Source organism: Chaetura pelagica, unplaced genomic scaffold (genome assembly GCF_000747805.2).
Source record: "Chaetura pelagica isolate M959 unplaced genomic scaffold, ChaPel_1.0 scaffold80, whole genome shotgun sequence".
Lineage (NCBI taxonomy): Eukaryota > Metazoa > Chordata > Aves > Apodiformes > Apodidae > Chaetura > Chaetura pelagica.
The window spans coordinates 1,355,662-1,380,960 of record NW_009951946.1 but is presented as its reverse complement, the minus strand read 5'-3'; the positions used below and the strand labels follow the sequence as shown (position 1 = coordinate 1,380,960).

Sequence of the window (25,299 nt, the reverse complement as noted above, 5' to 3'; positions counted from 1 at the left end):
CTTTCCCTTTATCTCTATTACACCTTCTCAAATGTAAATACTCCCTTGAACTTCTGCTTGGCAGCAGGGGTCCCTTCCCTCTGCTGTTGCTGAACTACCAGGAGATGCAGCCTTCTCTGGATCCTTTTCCCTCTGCATGATGGGATCTGCTGCCCTGCATAGTCACCTGATGGTATAAGATGGTACTGAGGCCATTCACTGTCATCTGATGCAGACTGCTCTCAGAAACACATGCATCAGGGTAAATGATGAAGCTTAGCTGAACAAAACTACTTCAAAATTCCTAGGTTATTTCTACAGAATTTGTTTTTAACATTAGTTTGAACTTGCAGTAAAACAGACTCTTCAGTTTCAGCCAAACGACAGGCAACAATGGAGACAAACCTAAATCACACACAGGGAAGCAACAGAAGAGTGGGATAGATTCTCTAGGTTGCAGTCCCAAATGATGCCCATTACGTGTACTCTTCAGTACCTAATTCTGTATTTCTTGAAGGTAGGATGTAAAAAGATGTATATAAAATATTATAGCCTCATGGGGATATGTGTCATCTTAACAGGTGCCTAGATTATAGCAATTGCACAAAAGAGCAGGTGACTAAAGTCAAATTCATACAGACCTTTTGAACCAGAGACTTGATTAAAAATCGAAGACAAAATTTAAGAAAATAAATAGGCAAATTATCAAGTAGATTTCATAGATTTATAGTGATGATATTACACTAGAGAATCATAGAATCAAAGAAGGAAGGAATAATAAAGATTACCTAGTTACAACCCCCATGCATGGGCAGGGACACCTCCCACTAGATCAGGTTGCTCAGAGCTCCATCCAACCTGGCCTTGAACACTAGCAGGGACGGAGCATCCACAACTTCTCTGGGCAACCCATGCCAGTGTCTCACCACCAGCACACTAAAGAATGTCTTCCTAATGTCTAACATAAATCTACACGCGTTCAGCTTAAAACCATTCCCTCTCATCATTGCTACATGCTCCTGTAAAAAGACCCTGCCTCCCCCACCTTCCCCCCCTCCCCAGTTTCCTGTAGCCCTTTCAGGTACTGGAAAGCCACTATAGAGTCTCCCTGGAGCCTTCTCTTCTCCAGGCTAAACAGCCCCAACTCTCTCAAGCCTGTCTTCACAGGAGAGGTGCTCCAGCCCTCTGATCATCTTTGTGGCCCTCTTCTGGACTTGCTTGAGCAGCTCTATGTCTTTCTTCTTCTGGGGACTCCAGAACTGGACACAGAAGTCCAGGTGGAGTGTCAAAAGAGCAGAGAAGAGAGGGAGAATCACCTCCCTTGACTTGCTGGCAATGCTTATTTTGATGCAGCCCAGGATTTGATTGGCCTTCTGGGCTGCAAGTGAGTTTCATTAGCTCATGTTGACCTTCTCATCCACATGCATCCTCAAGTCCTTTTCCACAGGTCTGTTCTCAATCCATTCTCAAAACAGCCTGTATCTGTGCTTGGGATTCCCCCGACCTATGTGCAGGACCTTACACTTGGCTTTATTGAACTTCATGAGGTTGGCACCAGCCCCGTCAACATCCCTCTGGATGGCATCCCTTCCCTCCAGTGTGTTGACCATACCACACAGCTTGGTGTCAATGGCAAACTTGCTGAGGCTGCACTCAATTCCACTGTCCATGTAACCAACAAAGAAGTCAAACTGTGCCAGTCCCAGTACTGACCCCTGAGGAACACCACTTGTCACTGGTCTCCATTTGGATGTTGAGCCGTTAACCGCAACTCTTTTGAGTGCAACCATCCAGCCAACTCCTTACACACTGAGTGGTCCATCCATTAAGTCCAGGTCTCTTTCATTTAGAGACAAGGATGTTATAAAGGTCAGTGTCAAATGCTTTGTACAAATCCAGATAGGTGGCATCAGTTGCTCTTCCCTTATCCACCAACGCTGTAGCCTCATCACAACAGGCCATAGTTTTCAGGCACGATTTGCCGTTAGTGAAGCCAAGATGAACACTACTGAGACATGCAGAGGCATATACACAGCACAACCCAGGCTAGCATTATAAAATCAGGAAGCAGCATTTTTATAAAGCATTTCCTAAGTACTAATATTCCCTTATTTTGTTAGACAATGATATAGACAGAGCAACACAAAATTGTGTTAAGAGATAATGGCCATTTACAATTTAGGGAAAAAAAATTTCTAAGCAGATGGTCTCATACCTGTTGTACTATTGTTGTTAGTTCCAGACAGAGCTGTATGACATTATTTCTTGTTACTGAATAATCTGTGACTGCAGCAAAAGGTGATCTAAAAAAAAAAAAAAAAAAAAGAAAAGAAAAAATGATGAATATCACTAGCATTTATCCACTTGGTTCACTGGTTCACAATGTGCTTAATACATGTTGTTTCTAGAGGTATTAAAATCACGTAGAATACACAAAATGTACTACTAAAATTGTATAATACAAGATACATAGCAATGGAAAATGTCCATCTCTCCTTAGTTTTGCAGTTTTTAAGTTCCTCTTTAAGAAATTAAATTTATAAAAACATTATTTTTCTCAGCCTTCTATTTTACCTCTGAACTGTCTTAACTCTTCCAGAAAATACCCATCTTGCTTTCTGCACTTGTTTGGGAATACCCTCATGAAGGCTGTCAGAGGCACCGCCTCCACCTGTGATATCAGTGGTGTCCAGATGTTAAATAGATGAGGAAAGTATTTGGCTGATTCACTGGGATTCTTGGGACCTGATCTAAAATCTAGTAAAAACACTGGAGGGATTCAGAAGGAAAATCTGTATCCAAAAGGGGCGAATAGCATTTAGAGCCAGAGATGCATCAAAGCTCACAAGCAGCTGGAATGGCTAAACTGGAGGCACAACCTAACATCACAAACACTGTGCTACAATCAGAAGTGCTTAGTGTAATCCAGCACTTAGAAATGTCACCTACATCTATTCTATACCTTAAAACTTCATGTTAGAATGTTTAAAATGCTTGTCTACCTAGATACTTGATTGTTTTCTAGAGGCACTGTTAAAACTTATTTGGTTAGTGAGGCTGGCAGTCATCTTATTTCTGTACTACAAGTCTGTGTTAAACTACTAACTCAACTTGGACTATTATCCATGTGCAAGAAGTAAACAAACACTAGGCAGGACTGGCATTTTCTCCAAGAAAAGTCAACATTTTTATTTCCTTGGTGCTGCACATGAGGCTTTTATGGGAATAATTAGCATTGCAAGGATGTTATTGTTCCCTAATACATCTGCTTCAAACATCTAAAAAAAAAGGTGGCAAAGAACCTCAAGGATTATAATGTTTCAATAAACTAACAACAGATCATGCAATGTGCCAAGATCTCTAAACAATACTATAAATGGTTGCCTTTAAATTAAGCTGGGTGACAAGTCTCTTCCCCAGCAGCCTTCTCTCATCCCATTTTAGCGCATATACCTTTAAGAGTTTTACAGTGCTGGTTGATATTATGCCTTCCTCATTTAGGCCTTTTATGCCAAATTTCCAGTACAAAGAACTCTGCTATAAGCATGTCCAAACGATAACTACAAATATAGTTCTACTGGTTATGAATAGGTTTCTAAACTTCATTTCCATATGCCGAACTACTGAAATTTTAATGACGGCAGAGGAACTGTCTACTAATGTTCACGCTGTCCATGTCAACTACCCTATCTTCAGCTACTTCTTCTAATGCCCTTTCTTCTTCAGGGACCCCAACTCAACCCTGATATTTCATAAGATAAAATGAACTTTGAGGTGCATAAACAAGTCTAGCAGCTTTAATTTGATGCAAGACATCATACAACAACATATACTTTCTGCCTGTATTTTCTACAGAAAAAAACAGTACAGCCTTTTAAAAATAAAAACACAGAAATTGAAAACTAGGTAGAATTTAAGAAACATAAAAGCAATGAGAGAGTGAGGGCTTAGTAGACAGTATGTGGTTAAGTTCCAAAAGTTGCCTAACAAAAGCTCTTTGACACAGATGTATAATCACAATTCAAACTCCAATTTTTTGCAGTATAGGGCAGCTGTACTATACATGCACATTGCAGCAGGGCTACCCACAGATACACACACAGAGTATTACTGAAGTGCAGGAGGCCTGCAAGCATATTAAAGGATAAAAGGTAACTGAACTGTTTGAATATGAACCATAATTGTGTTCAAAAAAGTACACTAGTCAAGATGTACAAAAAGACTGATATTTTTCCTTTCAAAACTTTACTGTTGAGGTTCTGAAATCTACCTGAAACCTTGATTTTAAAAGGTCATGTGTGTTTATGAACTTGCTTTTATTGAAGATGAATGGAAACAAGCCAGCAAATGGTATTTTACTTTAAGTGTGGATGCTAATACAATTTGATCCTCAAATTACACAACTGGAATCTATTTGACATTTCAAAGCCTCCAGCATTTCTCTAAACAAAATTGCATGGTATACTTCGGCTTCTCATACTGCATCATCTTCCCTCATATTTCTACAATTTAGTTTGGTTTCACGATTCATGAGGAAAATAATGACATTTTTATCATCATTGCTTTTAGTAAGCATTGCTAGAAATGCCTCAAATAAACTTTGTTGACATTAAAGGACAGGCAAAGGGACTGAGACATTACTCATTTTTGTTACACTGAAGTTTACACAGTGAAGATTTACTGAAAACAGAATGTGAAGCAGGCAGCAAGTCTGCCAGCAGGAGGGTAAGAAACCACTAACAATCAATAACTAATACGTAGTATTTTGAGAAGTGCTTCTTGACTTGGAAGGATGAGATGGGCCTGTGTTATATGGACTTTGCTCCTGCAGAAAATGTAATGGGTCCTCGAGCTGCCTTCTCTGTAGGTCTTTGTAGCTTATAAATCGACTCACTCACATCAGTTTCTGTTGATGCATCTCTGGGGTATTGCTGCAAATTGGACCAGTAAAACTGAAATTCCCTTTCCTCCCCCTCCCCAGTTCAGAACACTTCCCTGGAGGTAATCTGCATGCACAACTATACAGTCATTACTGCATAGCAGCTGGGGAAATGGTAAGGACAAAAGCCTCTTTAAATATTTACTGCCAAAGGAAATGTGTTTTGGTATTATATCCCAAGCCTCAGTTTCAACGGTTTCAAATCCACCAAGACTTATTATAACAACATGCCAGGAGTTTAAATCAAAATATCAATACAAACATCATTGTAGGATCACTGATTGAATTTCATAAAAAACACAGTGTGAAACACCAATCTGACAAAAAAAAACCCTCTTCATTAATGTATCCACTGATTGTATTTTTAATACCACAGATCAGTATTTACTTGCAACTGGTAAAACAGTATGTATAAATGTATATAAAGCCAACATACACTGATTTTTCAAGTGGCTGCTAAAATGCTTTCCTCTCAAGGCATCAGAAACACCTCAACTAGAAAGACTTCCTTGTTCAATTAGATCACTGTATACTTTTTTTAAAAAAAGTATTTCCTTGGCTTGGCTAAGCAATTTCCATCCACTTCCAATTTCTAGTCCTTTCTTTCAAAGCCACATCTTCACAGCCCCTTGGGCCTTAGACTCTCAGGTACCTCCTATGGCTCCAGTAAAGCAAAGTCCCTGAGAATATCTGCAAATTTCAATATGTGTGCTGCCCAATTCAGTGCTCTTTAAGTTAAACAAGAACTATAGAATTGCCTTGTACTGGGGCCTTATTTTGCCCCACTTCCTGCTGTGACACTAACCTCAGTGTTCCATTGTGTCTCTTGTCTTAGTATTTTCCAATACCTTTTTCCACATACATTTCCCTATTTGTGGAACCTTTCTGACTCAATTACTCTTTAATTAACTTGTACTTCCTTCAAAACCTCCCTGTGTTCTCTTCCTTTGCAACACCTGCATCAAAATACCTTTGTAGCTCCACAGCACACCTACATTAATTTCCTTCATTTCCATTAATTTAGCTTTATTTCTCCTTTCCATTCTTTCTCTACCCCTTCTTTGCCTGATATCTTAAGGAAAGGAGATGTATGCAGTCACATCAATGTTTCTGCACACACATGCCAGGTGGTTTTGCCCTTATTCTCAAATTTTTCTCCTGCCTTCTCCTTTGCAATATTTGAAGCCATTAGGGACTTTCAAACGATTTTCACAACTTGAGGGATAATAGGTGTCAGTTATAATTAAGTTCAAATATGTTTTGTGACCATGCATGCAGCTGGAAAAGCCCTAACACCAGGCATGACAGAACTACTAGTTCTTTTCCCTTTTTTTAAAAGTGTTTGAGATAAGTAACAAACCACCTCTGAAACATTGATTTGTTTATACATGTGTAATGCAGGTTCTAACACACATGCATGTGTTTTATGAACTGAAACCCAACTGAAATTTTCGGCAGTATCAGCATCTTTCAGAATGAAAAAAAATATATTATCTACCATTAATAAATTAAGCCACCCTGAAAGATTGGTAGAAAAGCCAGATATATCAATATAGCACATCAAATTCCCACACAGAACTAAGAAATAATACGATTAAATAGCTATTAATACAATGATTGATTGCACATGAAGGAAACCCCTCCCAAACAATTAAAACCAGATGTATGTAGTAAAGGAGGCGCATACACTCCGTATTTCTACATTATCAACATTTTTAGCCTCATATGCTTTAGCCTCCATGTCTCACTTCTTCATACAACATTTGGTTAGGGGAAAAATATGTACAGTTTTAAAAGCTGCAATTTGGACAAATAAAGAATATTGTTGGTAAAAGCATTGACCCCAAAATAGAAGTATTTTACCACTAGTGGTAATGCTGAGCTATTTTATAACAATAGGCTTTGTGAGGGGTTTAAAACCATATCATACTTATTTTAGAATTCTAACAAGTGAAAACATCCTGAGAGTAGTTTCGTTAAACATAATAGTCCAAAATCTTTTAAAGAGAGAAGTAACCAAATCAGTAATATAGCTCATTTTTCAAACATAACACATTAAACTCAAGTAAAAATCTGAATGTACAATATTATTGCATATATATTTGTGACAAATCTGTCTAAGAGTCCTAGTTCTAGGCTTTAATGAAACAAAACATTTTATTTGTATTTCTAATGGAACTGCTTTTTGTAGAATCAGAAAGGAATGCAGTAAAATTCACACAGAAAAAGGGAATTCTTTAAATGAGTGCTCTGTTAAACATTTACAGCTGTTCCAGTAGCACAATATGGTTTAAGTACCATAGCATTCTTAGGCAGCACTTACTGACAGGTTTGGCATACCATTCAAACAAGCATAAAGGGCAATAGTGAAGGAAACATATGATCCACAGGTTTAAGACTGAAAACTAATCGACAGAAAGTGCATTGTTTGTGTGGCGAGCAAAGAATTGCTGAACTCTCTGACTTCTTTTTGATTGGGTTTTCATTTTTTCCCCTCCCACCCTGCCATCTTGTGTGCAAACCAGAACTACCCTGTCAGGACAAGCAATAACCAAGAACAACTTAAGAGGACTCTATGAAGTTTGTTATAACGGACACTCTAAACCACTAACACTTTATTTGTAAGGAAGAAGTTATGGGCTTGCAAACATTCAAGCATCATTTTCCCATTGAATGATCCTCTTAAAACTACAAAAAAAAAGTCATACCATAAACATCACCAAGGCAATGAAAAAAAAAGAGACAAATGAGACAAAAATTTAATGAGATGAAGAAATCCAGATGAAAACATTATCCCCACAGTGGAAGAAAATGTATGTATTGTGTGTCACCACGGTGAAAAGAGGGAGATCCGTTTCTGAGTGAAAAGCATTCTGCTACCAGGTTGCTTTCATACAAAGGCTTAAAAGGTATACTGAAGCTGAACACCTAGAACTGTTCATACCTAAACAAGAGTGTTTACATCATTGAAAGCTACACTTCTCTGTAGACAACAGCATCACCAAAAAAAAAATTTCCAGAGGCCACAGTGAGACTTGGAGATACTGTTCTGCTGTCCAGACTTAACCACTGAAGTACTCAAATATCCTTAACTTTAGGAACATATTTTAGCCTTACTCAACTGGATTTATGTATACATATAAGCGCTTAGCATAATATCAGGATGTTTAAGCCCATGCCAAAATGACTTGCCCATCTGGGGTTAGAAGTCAAAGGATTACACTCCAACACACTATGAATGGTCCTAAAAGCAGACCTAGACTTTCCAGAAAGGCTTTTTACTCTGAAACTTTACATTTTGTTGCTACTGTCAGCAATTTAACCCATATCTTTTACATGATCAACAATTTCTATTTACAGTTGGTCTTTTTATTCATCTCCTTATTCCATTTTGTTCCTGTATCATGTATCCAGACAGCAGTGGTAAATTAATCAGTCTGGTGCACATTTGTCAGCCTGTTAGCTTTTCTCTGGCCACAGCACTGGAAGTCTGGAATACAAAATATATCTCCAAAAGATCTCTTTGTTCCTGCTACTTAGACTTCAGTATAATCTGCAGCAGCAGCTTAAGTTTTTTATTTCCAAATGGGGGATAGCACTAGGGTGAAAAGCAAGGGATAGGAGAGAGTTGCTGTGAAAGACATTGAATCACTGCCCACACAGATGGCTGAGTCAAACAGTACACAAAAAAAATCCAGTTTTCCCTGGCAAATCCTAATTCCCAACCATTGAAATCTGTGACACAACAGACTCAGAATGTTGTAGTAGTTATCTAATAGGAAGTCAATGACATTTTGTTAAATCCTTAAGTCCACATTTATAATTTATACAGATATTGCTTGCTATTTGCTGATATCCAAAACACTGTTCCTGGTGCTGTGCAAGATACAGGGTGTGAGGACTCCTTGCTTCAGGTAACAGGGCCCAAACACTGCAGAGTAAGCTGGACCAGAAAGCCCAGAAGCGCAACAAAGGAGTGTGTCTAGCTTAGTGCAGTCAGAAGGAAATACAGATTTCCAGAGTGTTTGGTTGGTGAAGATGGAAGTGTGGTGGAAGTGAATGAGTACAACGTATCAAACTAAGAGCAACATGGAAGATGGGACCAGCAGAAGCAAGGGATGCAAATAAGTTGTGTGCTGGCAGAGCAAAGAGACAAGACGGGAAGAGACAAAACTCATGCAGCTGCCACAAAATATCACTCCAGGTCAGGTTCCCTCAGGATCCTTCTTCTTTGACAAAGAGCATTATAGTTATTCACAATTAAGACTAGACTAATGAGCTGTACCTGTTAAATACAGCCAACCCATGAAAGAAAAAACTATGATGCACAGTGGTACCTGAAGGGGTAAAATGGGGTACTTAAAGGAGGTGTAAAAAAAAGGTGCTTTTGCTCCCAAGGCTGCCTTCACTTTGCAGTAGCCTCTGACTCATTAGAAGTAAAATTCAACACTCAACATTGTGCCAACTTCTGACAAAAAATACAACCTTCTGTATGTTTGATTTGGTAAGTTCTGGAAGAAAAAGTATTAGTTGAATCTGAGCACCCTTCACTCAGGACTCTTCACAATTTCAGAAGTACAAACAATAGGTAGCAGCAAATTAGTAGAAAAGGAATGTGATGTGAGTATAATGTAAGAGCTGGCTGTGTCTTAACCAGAAAGTTAGTGATAAGTATTGCTCAATGCATTAAACTTGGAGCTCAGAAGGATTTTCTGGGATCCCTATAAGGGCTTTTCAGTTTATACTTGCCTCTGTACAAAACCTAGGAAGTTTTTACTGGTGTTAATGAAGATGCAGGTAACACAGCAAAATCCTAACATGGTTTTGTTAAAGATGAAAAAAGCAGTTTGATTGTCAAAATCCTCTGTGAGCTCATGGTGTTGTTAATGTGAGAAAGCCATGGATGGCTTTAATTCAGAAATTTCAGAGAGGCAGTGAACACTGACACATCCACACACAAAGCAACATCTTTACAAACTGGTTTTCACATGGATTATATAGATCCCTACTGCAAGAACAAAACATTATCTAGGATTAACAGAAATAAATATGTCTAATTTCACTCTCAATTAAATATGTAGCTACTACTCGACATACTACTGTACAGAAAAAAATACTCTTATGAGGTTAGTGATAGCTTTATTGCAATGCATGTTGTGGATCCACAGTATTGAACTCACAAGAGCAATCCTACTTTAATCAAACATTTTTTAAAAGTCTTTCTGTAATACGTTATATTTAGCTTGAGAGACACAAAACTTTTTCCCTCGATTTTTATTTTTACATCAGTTGCACATATTTTTCAACTGTGTGCAATTTCATTACATTTGCCACTTGGCTTCCAGACTGTAGCACACTTTGTAGTTCAGAAGTATAAGGCAGAGAGTTTTCCTTGCTTGACCAGAGTGCTACTTATCTCCCTCCAACATTGATACCAAACAACAAATTTGAAAAAAATGAGTTGCCCAAACTTTGAAGGCAAGTTCGTTTTGTTTTCACTGTAATTCAAAAGATACATTTATTAGAAGAGATATATCTAATCTCAGGACAGGAAACACACTGTGCAGAAAGCACTGAGGTTTCCTTCATAGGATGAAGTGCATCAGCCCTGTAAAAGGGTGGAGAATTTCCAAGAAAATGACACATCAGAAAAGGAGGATTTAGCAAGACAGCACATATTACTATCCCAAGGAACACAATTTTCATGAATTACAGGAGTAAAGACTGAAAAGAAACCAATGATGTAACTGGAAATCCAGAACACCTGGATGACTATATATATTATTCTCTAACTCTTGATAAGTATCACTGGAGACATTTTGACACCAAGTTGCTTTGAATATCAGATAAATAGTTATTCCTACAGCCTACAGTATGTTTTTTTCATCAGCCTAACAGCTAAATTAATTGTCAAGTGGAAATGCACCATACTTTCACAAAAGACTCATAGTTTTTCATGAATGCACTAATCCCATAAGTAAATTTGGTTGGAAAAATTTGAAGATTTTTGAAAGAGTATAAAATAAAACACTATTAGGCTACACAACTTTTTTTAAGTCTTCATGAAGAGAAGACAGATTTTGGGTTGATAAAGTAACAGGAAGTTTAAAATAGTCTAAAAAGCTTAAGGACATAATCTGTTAGTGTGATGACAGTTTCTCTACAGGACATTATTGGAGAGCTATTTGATGCTCCTTAAAATAACCAGCCAACTTTTTTCAAAATTAGCTAGAATTCTCTATTATGTTTTCCAGTTCACAAATGAAACTAAACCAGAAGACTTGTAAAGCCTGGCAATAATACCTACCCTAATTTTCAGAAAAACTGAATTTCTGACATACATCTGGAAGTAGAACTGCTCCAGGCAGACCTGGAACAATGAGAGTCCTTGAATCAGCCCTGCACAGTGGCACTGCAAAAGCCACAGTGAAAGTAACTCAGCAAACCCTGACTCTTGCACTCCTTCCGATAATTGTGCCTGGGCTAAGGAGGTACTTACAGATTGTAAGTGTCCTACAGAAACACCATAAAAAGAGAGCTTGCTAGAGCAGCAAGTGAAGCACAAGTTGTATGGAGTTATCACCATCCCCTACACATAAAAGCCACACCATTGCATTTCCATCCATTTGGAGCTGGTGCTAGCTGCTTTTTCCAGATGTGGCCTAAAAAACACTGCATGGGGGCAGCCTAGTATCTTAGGATCTTACAATGGTGTGGATAAGCCTAGTAGCCACTTTATTACTCCTAATGGTTTGCCCTCCCTCCCCTCTCTCGCACCCCAGAGATGAAACTGGTGTTAGAAACCAACCAAAGGACTAAGCTTTGGGACCCAGACTTAATAGTAACAACTGTGCAGAATAAAAATAAATCCATGTTCCTGACTTTAAATACTTTATTTTAAAAATCTTTCTATCTCCCCCTAGTGGTCCCAATAGCATTTAGAAGGAATATGATAAGCATTGATCTGCAGGTATTCCCACTTCCTGAGAAAAACTAATTTGGGGGCTTCACAAAGAAGGAAGAACAAACCTAACCAAAACACCCACACACTCATAAATCAGAAAAGTCTTAAGAAGTTGCAGAAAACATTTGCCAGAACCAAGTGTTTAAGTTACAGATCCTCAAAAGCCTTTCCCAGAAATCTAAATGAAATAAAAATACCAGCCTTATATATATATGCAAATAAAGCCTTATTTGGATACTAAAGACAGCATTGTTAAAGGCAGGATACCACTATGGCTACACTAATTTTTTAATTCTTGGAATCCCTGGATCTGATCAGCTATCATTTCAGATAAATACAAAAGTCATTTTGCATTTTACTGGGAGTAGAATTGATAGGCATTTTTTAAAAAATAATTTTAGAGGTCTTACCCCTCCAAAACTCACAGAGGTTTTTGTGACAACTACAAAATAGCTGCCTTGATATACTTAATTGTACAAAGAAATAATTCTCAACACACTTCTGAGCTGCAAGCAAGTTTTACAGACTGGATTTGTCTTTTAACACTAAAAGTGCATAATTTGGGCACAGGGCACAGTACTACAGTGAAACATTAGTGCTCAGGTGCACATGTTTCCTAGCATCAAGAACTACTTTCTTCCTGAAGCTCAATCACTAAGTTCATATTCAGATGCCAAAAACACATTGTTTTTCAATGTGTTAGATATGTGTAAGTTTACTAAATACCAGACTATTTTATGAAAAATATAATAAATCTTAACTTTGTTACTAGCAGTATTTAGCCATTAGCCACAATTCCAATGAGAAAACAATCAAGGTTATCTCTAAATAGAAAGAAGCAGCAAATGCTGATTGGCCTATACAAAATAACATGGTTTTCCACTGTTCCTTCTGTTTTAAGACCTCAAATTAAATGCTGTTTTCTGCCAAAAATTATTTGCAGGAAGAAAAAGTGAAGCCTACAGGTCTTCCAAGTAACAACAATCGTCAAGAGGCAGAGCTAAAATGTTTTCCTGGTTTTCCAAGTCTCAATACTAAACTCCTCCATGAAAAGTACTTGCGTCCTAGTCCCACATACTTCCTAGGCAATAGAGATAAAAGTATAAGATAGTTCTGATTGCATCTACAGTTTCAGAGGTATTTCACTGCCATTTAAAAATCTAAAATGCAGCATGCCTGATTACACACACACACAAAGGAAGTACATATTGACACCAATATAATTAAAAACATGACCCCAGTTTTGTGAAATTGATGCTATCAGAACAATGAATCTGAGTTAAGCAGGGCAAAGTGCTGCTCTGTATTAATATTAAAATACATATATAACCTAATAATGTCATTGGCCATTATTTGCTATAATTTGTGTAGGGTTGCAGTGCATTTTGATGTATTGTCCTGAAATACTATCTGAATTGCATGCTGAGTTCACGAGAAAATATCACTGCAAACATCCTCTCAGAATCGGTAAATTAATTTTGCTTCCAATTTAATGTCTACATTACATTTTGTGAAGAAGCTGGGGTTTGTGTGTGTGTGTGATCTCGTTACCTGTGACAAATTTGGAAGATTTTACCTGTCCAACCAAGCCAGAAGACTTTTAGCTGCTCCAATCAGATCCACTACCGATGTAAGAAAATCATTTGGTAATTTGCGGCTGGTCCTTCCATCATAGTGACCACTCCTCCTCCTCCCAGTGATGAAGTTCTGCAGATTTTTGGCAGATGCATTGAGTTTGTGAGAAAGGGTTTTTAGATTTTCTGTTTCCAAACCGTAGTTCTGCATTGAAAATAAAAAAAACAAAGGAAAGAAAGTTAGCTTTACAGCTGAACATGAAGTACCGAGAACATCAAGACTGCTATTCTGCTTCAAAAGTTAACCATTCCTAATAATTAAGGTAGAAATACACCCACTCATTAGTTTTTAAATGTATGGCATGTTCTGTTTCTAAAATGCATAAAAATAGAACAAAAGAAGGGCAAAATTATGAGTGATCTTTTAGGTGGTTTTAAGTGAACTGAGAAAAATATCTCAAAATGAGGAAAAATGCCTAGTCTGAAGGATTGACTTTCAAAGCAGGGCATCACTCTCCAATCAGTTCTCTCAGTAGATCTGATGGTAAGAGATCAGTCCCTCATGTCCATACTAACACTAATTCCTAAAATCACGTTTGGCAAGAGGGCTTGCAACTAGCAGAAGAACAAAGTACGGACACAGTTTGACATCAGATTGCTTTTGTTGGTTTCAGTGAAGGAAGCACATTCATTAACTTATTTTTATTCTTGTCAGCAGTAAAGGACCACCAGAATCACAGACCAGAGAACACGCTCCTATTCTGCTCAATGTCTACGTTGCCCTATTAAGCCAAGTTTTATACTTTGCTTCAATTTAATAGACAATCAATTTAATAGACAATAGACACAGCTTGTCTGCCATCTCCTAGCCAGCCCATCTTGCCTGTAAACTGAACAAACTTCATGAGGGAGCCACTAAAACAAGAGCAGAAGATTCACTTTGGGACTTGGCTTAAAGGGGAAGTGACCACATGCTAAGGCTGCACTTTTAAAACTCCTACTGTAACTTCTGTGAATATCCATATTTTGAGCAAGGAAGACTTTGAAGGCATGTTTCTCAACTGCACAGTTTCTGCACAGGTGCTGTCCTCTGCCACCACATTCAGGTCCCGGATGGACAATTGTATGTTTGGGCAGTGGCTTTTCCACCATGTAAATATTCAACAGCAATTATACAACAGATAGAGTTAGATTATAAATAAAAAATTACAAGAAGAAAACAATAAATTTGGATGAAAAACTAAAAAGTACTTTATTATGCATCTAAGCAGCTCATAACGAATAACTTATTAAATCAGTACCAATTACAGAGATAAACATCAGATAAAAATTAATTTCTTTCTGCTGCAATTCTCCATGGTTGTTGTGGCTGAAAGAGCACAATGGAGATCGAGGACCGGGTAAGTCTGAAAAAACCTCACAAGCTTGTTCTTATTTCATCCTGCTTCTTGAGCATCTAGCTCATTTTGGCAAAATTAACAGGGGAAGAAACAAATGAAAAGTATTCTGGATGAAAGATACATAACACGAAATGACTTACACATCAGCCAAACCAAAACCAAAACCAACCAAGCAAGTGCCACAACACCCATGCAACATGGTGCTCACCTTCCCCAAACATGGGGAGGAGAGGGGAAAGGCCACGAAGCACAGGCTGCCCAGAGGGCTCCTCATAGATTGTCCTTCTTTCTCACACAGCAAACTGTCGAACTTCTTAACTCAGGGGGCTGTTACTAAGAAGCTGAGTGCAATTATCTAAACACCACGCTTGCCTTCAAACCACACCAGGTAAATTAATGCCAGGTAAATGAAGGCAGGATAGGAATCTGTAAATTAAGGCAGGGAAGGAAGCAGCCAGACCCGGGCAGCCACTCACCTCCCCAGCCCAGCAGCATGGAGGACCCAGGACTGGGGGCCTCACACTGTGGCCTAATGATCCTCCACGACCCCAAATTATTTCACTCCCTTTTCTTTCTCCGTGCCCCACTATGTCACCTTGTCTGTATCTCAGCCACTCAGAAAGGGAGGTGTTGGCTACCAACCCGTGCTGGTGTGCTGTGCCCACCACAGCAGGAACGTGCAGGCCTCTAGTCCCACCACAAAGTAGAGCACCAGCAAAAAGAATCATAGAATCAAAAAATGGTTTGGATTGAAAGGAACCTTAAAGATCACCTACTTCCAACTCTGCTTTATGGGCAGGGACACCTCCCACTAGTCCAGGTTACTCAAAGCCCCATGTAATATGGAACACTGTGGACCAAGCAAAACAATACCCAGAAATTTATTCTACAACGAGAAAATTTGGTGCATTCATGTATAAGCTGCTTTAGAAAAACAGCTCGTATAAAAGCTTAGTGGCCTGTTAACATCTCAAATGACGGCCACCTACAGACACACAATTTTTCAGATGTCTTTTTCCACCATCAGATATGTGGAAAGGAAGAGACAATGTTGACAGATACAAAGTCTACTTTCACATAAATCCATCAAATGTGTGCGTGTTCTTTAACATAAAAACTGGGACAAATGTAACACTGCAATGACAAATGTAAGCTACATATAAAATCCAGTGCTACATGAGGAATTGCACTGATTTCAGCAAAGCCTTCACCTGTGCTATGAGGCACATAAAGCCAGGGATGGAAAATACAGAGATTATTTTCAGGCAGCATATATTTTTGGGCAGCTGTGTTTATTGAAGCCTTCAAGTAGAAGGATCCTAAAACGGCAGCCAAGCTAACAGAATCCCCACACTGTTGATCACTAATATTTCTGGGCCACATTAAAAATGAACAGTTTTGGATATTCTAATATCTGAAAAAAGCTTACTAGAATAATAACTGCCAAGTTTAATCATACTTTATAAGTGATAATATACTATTAACAATATGGTTTTCTTAGAAATGCATTGCATTTATTTTCAAGCAATGTAAGAAGATAATTGCAGGCAGAGGAGACAATTCTTTGCTTTCCCCTACTTTGCATTTAGCCAGCCCTAACACACGTTACGCTTTCATTAGCCAAACCAAATTTAGTCACTGAAAGAACCACAAAGAAATCTCTGCATGCTTGTAGAGATTACAAGAAGTGAAGCAAGTCTACGCATCTGCTTCCTCAACGAGAGGCCACGCAGCAAGAGTCTCTTCAGAGACACCCTGCCTCAACAGAAACAGCTATAATAGAGTCTCTTCTGGCAATCACAAAATAAGGACTTGATGAAGCTAAGCTACACGGAGTAATAGCTTGTCAGCAGGTGTTCGAACTAAAGGTGGTGGAAGCTATTAATAGACATTTTACCTGCTAATTACATTTCTGTGGGTTCAAATGACAGTGTAAGTGATGAATTGTAGCTCTTTTCTTCACATGCTGACAAGTAGCAGCTCTAATCACCACTGATGAGTTTTTCTACTTTTTTTTGTTTGTTTTGGGGAGCCAGCCTATTCCCTCAGCCAGCCTATCCTTACACCAGTACCACAAAGTAGGACAAGAGTTCAGTAACCAAACTTTGGAAGTAAAACAAACTATTTTTTTATTAGTTTGATCAATGTTCATTGGTTGTTCATTCCTCCCTGCAATTAAAAAACAAAACAAGACAAAAGAAAAGCAATATAAAATGAGAGCTCATTTCACCTCTTTCCTGTGTTACATTCACTTAACTCTTACTAGCAGGGAAGTGCACTTTACACTGCTAGCACAGGTTAAAAGTAAATTATTCCTAACTCATATAGTGCTAATTATTTCTGCTGGCTCATACAGGGTGTCAAGGATCTGCTGAGACCTTTAGTTCTGAGTGTTTTTATGCTGCCTGTTTCAAGTGCAAAGACATCTCAGCTAACTAAAAACCCAAGCTCAGGTACCAAAAGAAGTCCATATCTAAACACACCACAATATGCAATAAAGATGTAGCCACAGTCCCATTAACAAATCCAGAAATCCTCCAGAACAGAAGTCCTGATCACAACTTGTATGCGACCACGACTGCCCATACATCTCTAAGCACAAAGGTCACATTAAGTTCAGGGACATGATTTGACTCCTATGAACAATTCAAGATGGAGAGATCAGCATATGGCTCCTCTGCCTACATCCCTAAATAACTGTTTATTCTCTTGCAGCCCTGAAAGCTCCTTGAAACAATGTGAAGCAAAAGGGATGCAGTGACCAGTGCTAACTCCTACTGAAGAGACACCAGACAGAAACTTAAAATACTACTGGAACACTGATGCTTGGGGGCAAGAGGAAAATAAAAACAGTTTCTCTGGGCAGGCAGAACAGATAGCAGAGCAATCCATTTTTGCTGCCCCTCTGTAGAAGGCAACCACAACTGCATAAACTACAGAAGGTAAAGGTTTTTTGGGTGGTTTTTTGCAAGTATTTGTTGCCACACACACACATTTTTTTTTTTTAAGAAGAAAAAAAATGCAACCTTTTGAAAAGACAAAAATTATAGCCTATATAGCTACACTGTGTAATAAATTATGTGCATTGCATAAGCAATTATTTGTCAAGAAAATGTTAACTTCTTAGTTATGCCTGTTATCACTCAGTAATATGGGTAACAGCTTACAAGGATGAAATTCCAAGTTTTCACTTTAATGTAACATTTTTAAAAGTCTTTTTTCATTTACTCACATACTGAATGCAGGAGTTTTAGGTAAGAATAGCAGATGACTGCTAAAAAATGGACAGAACCTCAGGCAAGCTTAATTTTGCTCCTCCCTATTTTTTTTTTCATCTTACCAATTTAATTCTGCAGCATCATTTATGCACATAATACTTATTGCTTTTAAACAAGCTACCCAGAAATAGTAAAGTACATAGAGTCCTCAGTTCTCCAGAAGCCTGTGTAAGTTTTCAAATGAATAATCAAAGCAGCTTCACATGGATACCACATCATGCAGCAGCCATTTCAAAACCACGCCTCAAAAATCGGAGCAGCCAAAAATTTGCCAAGAAAAATTCCAACCTTTGTCTCCGAAGTTGTTTTTAAAAATGAACAAAATGCATCTGAGCTTAATTCTCCAGAACACTTGGCTGAGCACATCCCACAAAGTACAAGGCAGATAGCTTGCCAGCCGAAAGTTGCAAGCAACTGAGAACACAGCTTGTCATATGGAAGGTGCCTTATGTAACTTTATACCTCATCAGATCTGCCTACAACATATATTTCTAACAGCCCCTATTCTTCCAGCATCACGAAATGCCAACACTAAGGTTATCTCTTCTTCAAATAGCTCTGACATATGGGGTAATTTTTAAGTGCACAACACATGATCCTTACACATCTGTTTCATAAACACAGTATGTAAGGAGAAAAAGGCAGATAGCTCAAATGACACTGATAATTTGTGGCAATTATTAAACATAAACTGATTAAAAGGCAAATGGTTTCAAAGAGTATAAAAATTTGTCCTAAGTGTTTGTAGTCACAAACAATTCAAGTGCTCTGCATCTCAGCTATAGTTCTGCAGAACCTGGGAAAGGTTCATAATCATCATTTTCTTCACCTTTTGTGAAAAAAGCCCTTCTTTTTCCACATCAAAATCAAGCAACACATCAAAAAGCCAGGCCCTGTTTATGCTATGTAGCACTAATAGAGCAATTATACATCTCTTCTTCTTACTCAATCAGCAGATACTGCAAGACCAAGTACTCATTATTTTTTTTGTTTTGGTACTTTCTCATGTAATTTTGTCCCTAGCCAGCCAAGTGCTCATATTTCTCCAGAATTCAAACTACCCCTTACATATTCAGCTACGTGCATTTCACAGCATCTTAAACAACTAATCAATAGGGTTTTTTGGTGAAAAAAACAAACAACAACAAAAATGAAGTAGATTGTTATGAACACACTGCTTCCTTAAAATATTTTACAATGTAACAGACCTTTTTATGCAGTCTTCTTTTAACAAGGGGGTTGGATCTTTAAAGGTCCCTTCAAACCCAGACCATACCATGCTTTTATAAACCAGAGCATGTATTTTGCACTTGCCCAAAACTCCGAACAGCTCAAAGTAAAAAACAAAGAATAGTATCTAGGAAGCATAACTGATTCTTGAGGCAGGTGGGAGAAAGGACATTGACCCTTTGCATACAGGCATATTTACTGCCTCTGGCAACCCACAGGGTTTACTGCAGTTCTGTATAAAAGATCTAGTAACACGAACAACAAGTATTTCCTGTGTGATCTACATGAGCTATCAGAAACCTTTGAACTCCTTAGCTTTATTGATCTGGTGATGAATTTCAGAATTTCCTTCTCTGCAGTTTAGTTAGCTTAGGCTAAAGACAGGAAGGCAGATGATAAATCAGAACTTTAACTTGCATAGGGTAATAACAAAAAGGGTAAGTAGTTCTTCTGCTATGAGGATGCAGAATACTAACAATAAATCCCAACTTCAGTACATATAAATTTCCATTCTGAAATGAAGTCTCCCTCATTTAGCACTACAGTGACTAAGTCTAATATTCACTGTTACTGAAAAAATAGCTTTAAGATCTGACTAGTGATAAGGACAAAGGAAAGGATTTCTGTGTGAGAAACAGCATTAAGATGAAATTAAGATAAACCACATAATTCTTAAGAGGAATCCAATCATTCAGGGGTAAAGTGGGTCTATTTTTTACATTCATTTGCATATAAATGTTTTGTGTTAGTGGTAAATGATAAATAATTTCATGCTGTTAGTGCACACCAATGTTTTCTCTGCCAAATAACAATGCTATTTCATCTGCTGCAGTCTTCTAGCTTTACAGATTCAAATATACAGTGTATAATACATTCCTGTGCAGCCATAGCTATATAGTTATAAGTAACTAGCTACTGAAGCCAGTACTGAAATCAGTATGCTGTCCAAAGCAAAATCTGCTTGTTTTTTACCCAAACTTTATTCTGCACAAATGCAGATTCTCTGAAGAAGTATTTTGCAAATTCACAGAGACTTTATGAAGTTCTCTGTTTAAAGAAGACCAAAGCATTTAAAAGTTATTTGTGAAATGTTCTAAATATTCTTATCTTCCCAGAACAAAATATTTTCCACTTTAAAGTCTCCTTTTAAAAAAATATTTGAAAATGTTTAAAATCAAACAAAACTAATTTAACCTCAATTGAAGCAAAACATACATGACATTTCTGAGAAGGAAAACAACAACAAAAAATTCTTCATGCACCAAGGCATTGGGGTGATACAAAGATATCTTTGACTGTGTGGTCTTTACTCTTTGTATTCTCCAAACAACATGACAAAGGTTAGCATTGTCTGGGAAAAATATGATACCAAAGAGACATAAAATTTAGAGTCTATGGACATTCAGGAAAACATGGTGACATCCCATTTTAATAAATGAAACACCATCTCCTGACAAACAGATGATGGAAAAAGGATTATGATCATTTCTTTCCTTTCTGCAGTGCAGTTAGGTATTTCAGGAGCTACAAGTCTTCTAGATGCATCCCAGGCCTGAAGACTGATAAAATTATCTGATGGCATTATCTAAGTAATCTGTTCCTCAGTATGCATTCCTCTTTTTATAAGCATCACGTCCATATTTCCTCAATTTACTTTCTCTTGGCACTTCTATTTAACCTCCAGTTCTTAAAGCAAACATCAGAGTAACATGGCTCATAGCATTTTGTGCATTGATGAAGGTCTGCTGTGCCATGGTTTGTTTACTGATTGAATATAAACGTAGACTAGCTTCACCGCCACTCACATACGAAAAAGGATCATTTTGACCCTGGATCTGGGTGATAATTTTATAACTGGTGAACAAGTGTATCTCTTACTACCTGGGAGTAGCCTGGAGAAAAAATACCATGGCAGCTAACTTGGTACAGTTTCTTCTGTATCTCTAGAGCTGGACGTGCCATTCCTTAGTTTATCATTTTTCAACCAGTTTTGCGATGTCAATTATTTTTTGAGATTTTGTCAGTGTGAATAAATACATCCACATCAAGCAGGAATCTACCCATTTTTGCCACCAGTGTGATCTTGGTTTCATGTCCCAGTTTGAACAGAAAGAGACAAGAGACATGCCTTGCCAGAAATAGAACAACTCGACAGGCGTTATCTCCATCATGCTATTTTCTGAAGGATGGACCAAAAACCATTCAACAATGAAACACCATCACAGACCTCACTACTTTCTTTTAGGAACATATCATTTATCTTGCACTTTCTGACATACAGGTTTTTTAAAACATAAAACCACACTGAGATAAGATAATCACAGACTGAAGGAGAGAGTAAAGAAACAAACCGCATTAGTTACATTTTCCTTTCTCTTCAGTGATGGTATGTGATATGTACACTCCTGTCAGTATCAGCAAGAGTGACCTGTAACTGCAGTAGCAGCTGGGTAAAATCTATATTCCTCCTTCTTTGAAGCACCATAGGAAAAGAAATACTATGAATCTCACCCCCAGGACGCTTGCTCTCTTGTTGAGAGCAGAGTATGGCAGACTGGCAGCCAAGAGAAACTCTACTAAGATGGATAACACAGGCCACCATTTGTTCTCTGATCAGCTAATGAACACTGGAGAATCTGTTTGTTACAAGTGCTTATGACAGGAGGGGAATACTGCAAAAAACCATAGCCACCCACCCACCTTCTGTCAAAAATCAATAAGCAATATTATTTAAATAGAGCTACCAATCATAACTGGCTCCCAGATATTACTGTGGCACACAGTTTGTTTATTTAGCACTGTTCAATAGCCTCTGCCTGGGTTAGGGCAATCCCATTCTATCTCCATACGAGTCAAATATGCTTGTTCAGGCTTTCCACTTTCCTCCAGGAATAAAATGTTGCTCAGTGAATCACAGACATGCAACACAAGCAGCTGGTTTGCCATTTGCCATATCGACAGCTGACAGGGCTGAAACTGCAAGTAGAAGTTTACTCGCAAAAAGTGCTGAGAAGGGGTGCAGGGAGAAAGCAGCTCCTAAAACACATCACCTAATCAACACTGCAGAAGCTTTTCTCATTGATGGTAACTCTGTCTTGGAAACTCTCCCCTGAAGATTGGGAGTAGTAATGAACAGTGTGACGTGCTTCTGTCCCCCTCAATTGTCTCCAGTGCCAAAAACTGTTCATGAACTCAGACAGAATGGGGAAGAGAATCAGAAGTTACAATCATTTTGGTTTTCATTGATTAATCTTAAAACAATCAGGGATTATGCTTGCAAGGCAAAATTAACATTGCTATTTCTACCCCATCATGCTACCCATCATCTCCAGCATCCAGATAGATCTCAACTCAGTTGGATAACATACTTGTAAGTCATGCCAAGTTCTATCATGTCAGACCCCTGTCAAACTCCAGTGAAACAAAAAAAAAAAAGTCATATAACTTTCATTAAAATAAAAAACAAACAACTTTGAACAGTGACTGCCTACATTGGAGAATCATAGGCTTGAAGTTCTTCAAAACAGTCAACATTATAGGTTAATCAGAAGAAGGGGCAAGCACTAACCAGGACAGATACTTATTGATGCAATAAAAAAAGGAAAGCTTGTAAGTATAGGATCAGTAAAGACAAAAGGATTGCCTAATTACATTTCCTAAGAGGTTTATCTGATTGGTGAACAATAAATTCAAATTAAGTCCACTAAAATCAATATAACAATCACATTTTGTATCCCTGAGGAGCCATCAGGAGCCAATTGTGAGACTGCAAAAACCTCAGCCTAAATGAGAAGCTGTGATCTGAATGCATGCTGTTGTGTTTCACTGACAAAGTTTTCTTTAAAACAAACTCAGAAAAACAGACAACACTATGTGCAACAAGGACCAGGAAAGTAGAGACTTGCTACCTGAATTAAGGATGTAGTGTTATCCTTTGCTATGAATTTCTTATTTTATATTCATCTTAGTTCCATACAGTTTTGCCTACAAAGGGAGCTACAAGGACAAGTTGTACTTGTTTATCTAAAGATAACATCTGTAATTACATATCCAGGGGGGGGAAAGACATTTCAGCAAATAAACAAAGATTTTTTTCTGTGAAAATGGGTTATTTTTCAAAGAGCCAAAATCAGTCTCCCTTTGTGCCTGGGAAGAATGGTGATCAGTGTTCACCTTAACCTAGATTTTGTTTCAGTTAATTAAAGTATTTTGTTTCTTGTTTCCTTTTGCACTGTCTGATGAGAAAAGCACTTTGTGAATAACTCACTCTGTTTCCTTCTCTATCAATAGAGCAGTTTTTTTAATAGGATGGCACCCTTTGCATTATTTAAAAACAAACAGATGAGTTAACTTACTGCACTGAGCCACTTTGCAACATTATTAGAAGCACTACTCTAAAGAAGAGAATATAAGATGTATTTAAAATCAAATGTCGTGCTGTATGGGCAAGCTTTTCTCCCTTTTTCACATTTATTATTTATTTTTTTCCACTCTCTTCATTACCCCTCACATCTGTCTCCCAAAGAGGTAACAATTGGATATTCAGAAAAGCTGCTGCATGCTGAGAATCCACAAGTCCTTCTGAAGAGCCTTTCAGGTGACCATCTTTGATTGCCTCTACTGGGACTCAGCTTTCTTAAAGCTGCTTCTGGGGCTTGGAAAAGTAATGTACATCAAAAATCCACAAACCACCAGTTTAGGCAGTCAAGTACATCTTAGCAGAGCTCTGCAATCCTCACTACAGTGGAGAATGCAGACAGTGTGTCCAACCTATCACTAATCTTCACAGGCAGACACAGAAAGTTTGTTAGGGTGAAGTCAGCACCACACTCCTCACCGAGGAGATAATGCCATTTTTACACCATGTGAAAAGGTCAAAAATCTCTCTGTATGCTTCATCCAATATGTATTAGTTACATGTAAGATAATTATTTCAGTATTTAATCCTTTATACTGTGAAATACGAGCAGCTATATTTCAGCAAGCTTGAATAATCATCTAAACCACAATTTGCATGAAAGGATCACTGAAAAATTATGGTTGGTATCAGGACATTTTGTTTGTAAAGGGCAACTGGCACTCAATTACTGCATTCGCATATATAAATGTTTTACATTCCAAACCAAAGCCAGTGTAGCCCTTTTGTGATTTCAGATAAGTTTTTCTTCTACAAAGACAGATACTGCAAACCTTAAATCTCAGATACCAATTTATTTAACAAGTACCATCCTACCAGTAGATTCTGCTCTTTATCTTGCCTCTAGCTTAAAATTGTTCATACATTGTTCAACCATGTTCTGGTTTAAATTGTTCATACATTACACATCAGGAGTTTCTTGAGCAACTTAGTCTTTAGGAGTAGAAATGAGCATACACAAACTGTGGATATGCAAATACTGTTCACTCCCTCCCCCTTTTTGTCCCAAGAAGTTTACCAGTGCGCAGAGCAAGTCTACTGCTTCCAAGATGAGCTCCTGATGGCCAATTCGTGTGACTCCAAGGTCTTCCAGTTCTTGATGAGTAATGCGCAGTAGCTGGTCACCACTAATCTTCTCTCTCTCAAAGTTCTTAATATATTGCTGCAGGCAATCATCAAGACCTGCAGAAACAGGACAGAAGAAAGGAGGACAAAAGTTAGCAACATTTTGTACTGCCACAGGAAATCAAAATGGGCTGAAACAAAAAAATTGAATGGAGAATATTTGCCCTATCTTTGAGGTAATTTTATGCTATCCAGAAATCATAAGATTTGGAGAGTTATAGCAGCCATGGCTTTTCCACCAGTGGATGATAACAAACACTCCTGAACAGAGCCCTGAATTATTGTAATGTACTGTACTAGAAATTCATAACAGCAGTTAAGTTAGTAATACTTCCATTACATCAGGGAGGGGACATGAGGGGAGGAAACAAGGGAGAGGATATATCAACAGAT

At 38.0% G+C, this 25,299-nt stretch overlaps 1 protein-coding gene across 1 annotated transcript in view; it reads right to left on the bottom strand.

Annotated features, from left to right (window-relative positions):
- CNKSR2 (connector enhancer of kinase suppressor of Ras 2) overlaps positions 1–25,299 on the bottom strand; it is a 184,651-nt gene that overhangs the window by 154,222 nt on the left and 5,130 nt on the right. Inside the window, exons 2-4 of the mRNA XM_009997284.1 lie at positions 24,800–24,963; positions 13,459–13,661; positions 2,195–2,282 (exon numbers count right to left, since the gene is read on the bottom strand). Of these exons, the coding sequence (XP_009995586.1) occupies positions 2,195–2,282; positions 13,459–13,661; positions 24,800–24,963 (455 nt within the window). The remainder of the gene's footprint in view (positions 1–2,194; positions 2,283–13,458; positions 13,662–24,799; positions 24,964–25,299) is intronic.